We start from the raw sequence: 7,912 nt of genomic DNA, 5'->3' as shown, positions 1-7,912 counted from the left end.
GAGCCCGCGTCCTACCACTAGACTACCGTGTCTCACAACCCTTCGGTCATGAGCCCGCGTCCTACCACTAGACTACCGTGTCTCACAACCCTTCGGTCACGAGCCTGTCTTACCACTAGACTACTGTGTCTCACAACCCTTTGGTCACGAGCCCGTGTCCTACCACTAGACTACCGTGTCTCGACATCCTTTCGGTCACGAGCCTGCGTCCTACCACTAGACTACCGTGTGTCACAATCCTTCGGTCACGAGCCTGCGTCCTACCACTAGACTACCGTGTCTCACAACCCTTCGGTCATGAGCCCGCGTCCTACCACTAGACTACCATGTCTCACAACCCTTCGGTCACGAGCCTGTCTTACCACTAGACTACTGTGTCTCACAACCCTTTGGTCACGAGCCCGTGTCCTACCACTAGACTACCGTGTCTCGACATCCTTTCGGTCACGAGCCTGCGTCCTACCACTAGACTACCGTGTGTCACAATCCTTCGGTCACGAGCCTGCGTCCTACCACTAGACTACCGTGTCTCACAACCCTTCGGTCATGAGCCCGCGTCCTACCACTAGACTACCATGTCTCACAACCCTTCGGTCACGAGCCTGTCTTACCACTAGACTACTGTGTCTCACAACCCTTTGGTCACGAGCCCGTGTCCTACCACTAGACTACCGTGTCTCGACATCCTTTCGGTCACGAGCCTGCGTCCTACCACTAGACTACCGTGTGTCACAATCCTTCGGTCACGAGCCTGCGTCCTACCACTAGACTACCGTGTCTCACAACCCTTCGGTCATGAGCCCGCGTCCTACCACTAGACTACCATGTCTCACAACCCTTCGGTCACGAGCCTGTCTTACCACTAGACTACTGTGTCTCACAACCCTTTGGTCACGAGCCCGTGTCCTACCACTAGACTACCGTGTCTCGACATCCTTTCGGTCACGAGCCTGCGTCCTACCACTAGACTACCGTGTGTCACAATCCTTCGGTCACGAGCCTGCGTCCTACCACTAGACTACCGTGTCTCACAACCCTTCGGTCATGAGCCCGCGTCCTACCACTAGACTACCATGTCTCACAACCCTTCGGTCACGAGCCTGTCTTACCACTAGACTACTGTGTCTCACAACCCTTTGGTCACGAGCCCGTGTCCTACCACTAGACTACCGTGTCTCGACATCCTTTCGGTCACGAGCCTGCGTCCTACCACTAGACTACCGTGTCTCACAATCCTTCGGTCACGAGCCTGCGTCCTACCACTAGACTACCGTGTCTCACAACCCTTCGGTCATGAGCCCGCGTCCTACCACTAGACTACCATGTCTCACAACCCTTCGGTCACGAGCCTGTCTTACCACTAGACTACTGTGTCTCACAACCCTTTGGTCACGAGCCCGTGTCCTACCACTAGACTACTGTGTCTCGAAATCCTTTCGGTCACGAGCCCGCGTCCTACCACTAGACTACCGTGTCTCACAACCCTTCGGGCACGAGACTGGCTTACCACTAGACTACCGTGTCTCACAACCCTTCAGTCACGAGACTGTCTTACCACTAGACTACCGTGTCTCACAACCCTTCGGCCACGAGACTGTCTTACCACTAGACTACCGTGTCTCACACCCCTTCGGTCACGAGCCCGTGTCCTCCCACTAGACTCCCGTGTCTCACACTCCTTCGGTCACGAGCCTGTCTTACCACTAGACTACTGTGTATCACAACCCTTTGGTCACGAGCCCGTGTCCTACCCCTAGACTACTGTGTCTCGAAATCCTTTCGGTCACGAGCCCGCGTCCTACCACTAGACTACCGTGTCTCGACATCCTTTCGGTCGCGAGCCCGCGTCCTACCACTAGACTACCGTGTCTCTACATCCTTTCGGTCACGAGCCTGCGTCCTACCACTAGACTACCGTTTTTTACAACCCTGCGGTCATGCGCCCGCGTCCTACCACTAGACTACCATGTCTCACAACCCTTCGGTCACGAGCCTGTCTTACCACTAGACTACCGTGTCTCACACCCCTTCGGTCACGAGCCTGCGTCCTACCACTAGAATACCGTGCTTCCAATGTATAATGTACTGTGCATGTTCACATAACCAACAGTTAAGTCATTTACCTTTTTCTTAAGCCAGTTGACCGCCCACTGCCATTTGGGAGGGATCTGCATCAGGTAGTTCTTGGCCGCAGAGCACCTGTTGGCCAGGCTGACCAGGAACTTTATACAAGTGTACGACCTTCGACTGTCGAGCAAGTGGTTTTGCCGTATCACACCTAAAAGATAACATTCATGAATATTGACTCGCGCCTATAGGACGTTCATGGATAAATGACTTTTACATCACACCTTGAGGAAAGCATTCCTCGATAACTGACTCGCGCCTTGGTCTAAAGGACATTTATGAATTGACTCACATCTATAAGAATTGATTCACACTTTCAGGACATTCAAAAACAGTCGATAACTGACTCACGCCAACATTACATTCATGGATAACTGACTCACACCTATTAGACATTCATGGTTATATTATTTTTCATAGATAATTGACTCACACTTTTAGGACATTCATGCATAATTGGCTCGTACCTATATGATCATTCATGGTTTATTGACTCGCACCTGCAGGACATTCATGGTTTATTGACTCGTACCTGCAGGACATTCATGGGTAATTGACCTGTACCTCAGGACATTCATGGGTAATTGACCTGTACTTTCAGGACATTCATGGGTAATTTACTTGCACCTAGGCCTATAGGACATTCATGGGTAATTGACTTACACCTATACGTCATTCATGGGTAAATGATGTTGATGGATAATTGACTCGCACCTTCAGGGCATTCATTGTTTACCGATTTTGCACCAATAGAACATTTTTGGGTGAATGACTTGACCCAACAGAACATAATCATGAGTCAATGATTAAACCTCAACTGTAAACAATTAGCATCTGAAGGAGTGCTTACCGGTGCAATGTTTAGAAGAATTAAACATCATTGTTTGGTTATTTCTCTAATGCATAACTTACATTGTATCTAAGTATTTTCAATTAAATTGATTAATTCTGCATCATGTTATAGACTCTTTCAAAAGGATTAATTGCAATGTCCTACTGAGAATCTATATTTTACTTTGATATTCTACAAACTTTCCCTTTTTCAAGCTAGCCAAAATGGCTGTTATTCACCTCTGAAGTAAACATCCTTAGTAGCATCTGTAACTTGCTGTGGGTTCATTTTTTACATGTACTGAGAGACAAAACCAGCAGCTTTGGTGCCCTAATGGACACAACCCATGAAGAGCTTTATGGTGGGTAAAAATAGTAACACTCTTACCAGGCATTGAACCCAGATTTTCTGCCAGGAAGATCAATGGTTTAACTGCTGGACTGATCCACCCATTTAATGATATAAACTACCTTACTGCAACATGAATCTCCCATCCAAAAGAGATCAACATATTAAGGATCTTATCTCCCTTCCAAAAGAGTTCAACATTAAGGATCTTATCTCCCTTCCAAAAGAGTTCAACACTAAGGATCTTATCTCCCTTCCAAAAGAGTTCAACATTAAGGATCTTATCTCCCTTCCAAAAGAGATCAACATTAAGGATCTTATCTCCCTTCCAAAAGAATTCAACGTTAAGGATCTTATCTCCCTTCCAAAAGAGATCAACATTAAGGATCTTATCTCCCTTCCAAAAGAGATCAACATTAAGGATCTTTAATAAAATCCTTATGAATGGAATGTATATTTATTAAAAACCCTTTTTTTAAATGAAACGAAACAATGTATGCATTAATAGATTAACAGTAAGCTATTCTGAATCATAACTTAATGACAACTTAAACCTTTTTAAGGGAGATAACTGTAACACAAATTGCAAATGTGTAAAGTAGCATATAACCTTAATGACACCTGTTTGACTCCTTGGATATTTCAGCAAATGTACATACCTATGAGTCCCTCATACTGTGTCCCTGAGTCATCTATTGTTCCCTCTATGACCAGTTCCAAGCGAGCCAGCTGTACTGGGTCTTCTAACGACTGCAACAAAAATTCAAATTATACAAACTGTACTTTCTCAACATTCACTCTTACCAAAATACTCGACTCACTAGCACTACATTAAATTAGGGTAGAGAGAGCCCCAGGACTCTTTGTTAACTCTCAACACAGAAGAGTTCTAATTTATTCGGCATCTTTCTGACTTTAAGTTGCTCGCCCATTTATTGTAGCATAGAGCTATATTCCCAAAAGAAGTTCATTTATTCATTTTTCACAAAAACATCTCCACCAGGAGCTTCTTTAACACTGCTAAGAATTATTTCTAAAAGGGTCTTATTCCCTTAAAAGGCTAGTAACCTACAATTGCCTTTATATTAATAATAAATCTAACAAGAAAATACTTTTACAATGCCTGTATACAGCATGTTTTTCAAAATCCTGGCTTGATAATTTTACACAATTTTAATATTGTTGGCATATTCAGCTGAAATAGTTTTATGAATGTCACCACTTATTCTTATATAATAGTTTTTTTTTATCACCTCATAAATTGAACAACCACCTCATAAATTGAACAACAATCAAAATATACATTTTCTATTTCAACATTTATATTCTACCAATTATCATAGAATCTGATAAGTAATTTTTTATTTCAATAATAACCTCTTTTGGGATTTTTTTCAACTAATAGTGGTCCCACAGGATGTTCAGTTGGCCTATTTAGAACCCATCAGATGACTGCTGGGGACAAGCTAGCTCAATGGTTAAAGCGTCCATCAAGGACTTGGATCCCCAGCTCGGATATTTAATTGCATATTATTTCTAGAACAAGAACATGAGTGCAGTGTATTCCTGTTCATTGAATAGCCCATTTGTCAAATAAATACAGGAAATTAACAGGAATGTGTAACTGCAGTACCCCTGCTAGAACTCAGCGGAAGGCAGAATACGCCTTGTTTTGTGATGAAAATTGTAAAATTGAAAAGTAATTGCAATGTATATTAAGTGCTAACAATGGGAGTAAAATCACCCAAAGGTTCTTTAGATATCACCATCAGATGTCCAGATACAACAAGCCCTAACTGTAACAGGGACTGTTACTGCAACATCGCAAAAACTGAATATCCCGCCCAAAAGAGGGGCAGCTGGGCCGAGTAGTTAAGGTATCTGATTGTCTTCGATCACTTGCCCTTCACTACTGGGTCACAGGTTCGAGGCCTAGGTGGGGCAGTCATCAGGTACTGGTTGCAGGTCGGTGGTTTTATCTCTGGGTACTCTTGAATTTGCAAATTGCTTCACCACCAAAACATGGCATGTCTTTAATTAAGCAATGAATGTTTTAGCAAATGTTATTATGGTCCTATAACACACATTTGTATTGCCAACAAACTTACATAAAATCCTTTTGGGCTTTATTTAGTTTGTCATCAATAGCAATGTGTGTTATATAGGACCTAGCATAACAACATTTGATTACGTGGATGGTCCAGCTCCACGCAATAAGCGTAAATTTCCCCCGCGCATAATATTCCACGTTTACAGCAGGTCCATCCTTCTGTGCATTCCAATGTAGAACTTTTAGGTTTTAATCATTGGATTGACATGTGTGTAGGGTAAGTCTAATTCACCAGACTTAAATGCTCCCTTTAATTCCATGCTCTGAGTAAAGAATAATGGCCAGTGAGTTAGATTTTAATGTCATGTCATTACTTTCTGATAACATAGATATTTCTTTACCCTCAATATGTCTTCTGAATAATTCATAGAGTTTAAACATGATATTTGAAAGCAAGCCAATTGTACACAGTCAGCACAACTGTCGATCACGGATAGGGACATCACCACATCCAGTCCCACAATTTGTTTGGCATTTAAATGTTAAGAAGCTGTTTGTTGTCAGACCCATTATCCTAATGTTTATATATTAAATATTTTTGTCTAGATTTATACAATGTATGTAACGATACTTGGAACTAAACTTCATCAATAAAACTGCAGAAAGACTGCCAAGAGATATGTTAGCTGAACTCACACATGGCTTGCCCAACAGGTTACTTTGAAATCATTGAAAAAGATACTGGACACAGGCCTTAATAAAGTGAGTTAGTGTTGAAGATTAGAGTACTCCCCTCTTCACTCTGAATGAGGTTTTGTCAAACTACTCCCCATGGTAAAACATTGAACAATCGTCAATTTCATTTGCTTCCAGTAACTGCATGAAGATTTGCTACCTTTTCTATGTTTTGATGTCATTGACATCTAACTTGTGACGTTTTATTGGGTAGATATTACCAGTAGGTTGGGGGCGGGTTTAACGAGCCTATCATACTGTCAATGGATACTCAATACATACAGTACACAGTATCCTTGTAGACAACGGACAGGTTTAAATATTGTCTGTCTTCTTTTGTATATTGACCAGGGGCAGTCCATCAAACTAAACATCTGACCGATTCACTGACCAGCCCTGTGGTCACTGTTACTAAGCATACATATCTGATCATCAAATGTCAGTCAGTATCAATCACCTGACATGTCTAGGACACATACAGTTTTCTTTCTCTGGTCAGAAACCTGTAACAAATACATGTTACTAGCCAAATATCATCATTTTGGTTATTCAGAAGAAGTTGTTTAAAGGTGTTTTATGACAATTGACCCCTGTGACCTTGAATATGGGCAAAGGTCATTCATTTGAACAAACTTGAAAGCCCTTTATCACAGCATGCTACTGACCAAATATAATCAACCTGGACGTTTTGGTTATTCAGAAGAAGTTGTTCATTAAAAGTAAAACCTTGACGCTGGACAACAGATGCTGCACCATGGCATAAGCTTACTTGACCCTTTGGGCCAGGTGAGCTAGCCAGGTGAGCTAGCCAGGTGAGCTAACAAGGAACATCAATACCACCAGTAGTGTCACTGACAGGAAATTCAGTCTCTACAATAAATCATTTGTCTGACTTCACTATAATACAAACTGCCAATATCGGCCAATATCCATTATTGAACACATCTGTTGTGAAAAACATAATCAACCATAGGTGGTGACTAGCAAATGAAGATGTGTTAAGAAAAACTGACAGTACAGATGTAACTTGGCGACTTATTTTTACTACAGAAATGCCAGAATTATCTAAATTATGAACAGTTTGGTTCATCTATACTTTAATTCTGCCTGTGTTTTAATCCTCCTGTAACAAACACGTTGCTTCTAAATAGTGTCAAATGTCAAATCTACTTAATTCTGCCTTTGTTTTAATCCTCCTGTAACAAACACGTTGCTCCTTAATAGTGTCAAATGTCAAATCTACTTAATTCTGCCTGTGTTTTAATCCTACTGTAACAAACACGTTGCTCCTTAATAGTGTCAAATGTCCAATCTACTTAATTCTGCCTGTGTTTTAATCCTCCTGTAACAAACACGTTGCTCCTTAATAGTGTCAAATGTCAAATCTACTTACAAAGCCGTACATGGGAATGTCTGGAGCAGAACACCAAACCAAGGTGTTACATTAAACTTAACAAATCTATATTTACACTGATTACAAATCAATTAAAAGAATACAAGTGGTGCACCCACAGATGACTTTGAAGGCTGGAGGGTCTGCAGGGTCTGCCGTCTTTGTTACAGACTGGCGGTATCTCTGACTGGGTACATAGGTACAGGTATCTCTGACTGGGTACATAGGTACAGGTATCTCTGACTGGTACATAGGTACAGAAATCTTTGACTGGGTACATAGGTACAGGTATCTCTGACTGGGTACATAGGTACAGGTATCTCTGACTAGGTACATAGGTACATATATCTCTGACTGGGTACATAGGTACATATATCTCTGACTGGGTACATAGGTACAGGTATCTCTGACTAGGTACATAGGTACA

At 42.1% G+C, this 7,912-nt stretch overlaps 1 protein-coding gene across 1 annotated transcript in view; it reads right to left on the bottom strand.

Annotated features, from left to right (window-relative positions):
- Positions 1-2,086: 2,086 nt before the first annotated feature.
- LOC110441515 (ubiquitin carboxyl-terminal hydrolase 24-like) overlaps positions 2,087-7,912 on the bottom strand; it is a gene marked incomplete at its 3' end in the record, with an annotated part of 82,076 nt that continues 76,250 nt past the window's right edge. The window contains exons 58-59 of the mRNA XM_021484689.1: positions 3,967-4,057; positions 2,087-2,278 (exon numbers count right to left, since the gene is read on the bottom strand). Coding sequence (XP_021340364.1) covers positions 2,087-2,278; positions 3,967-4,057 — 283 coding nt within the window. The remainder of the gene's footprint in view (positions 2,279-3,966; positions 4,058-7,912) is intronic.

The sequence above is a fragment of the Mizuhopecten yessoensis genome, unplaced genomic scaffold (genome assembly GCF_002113885.1).
Source record: "Mizuhopecten yessoensis strain PY_sf001 unplaced genomic scaffold, ASM211388v2 scaffold716011, whole genome shotgun sequence".
In the NCBI taxonomy this organism is placed as follows: domain Eukaryota; kingdom Metazoa; phylum Mollusca; class Bivalvia; order Pectinida; family Pectinidae; genus Mizuhopecten; species Mizuhopecten yessoensis.
The sequence above is the reverse complement of the archived record's forward strand: the minus strand, read 5'-3'. Positions and strand labels throughout refer to the sequence as shown.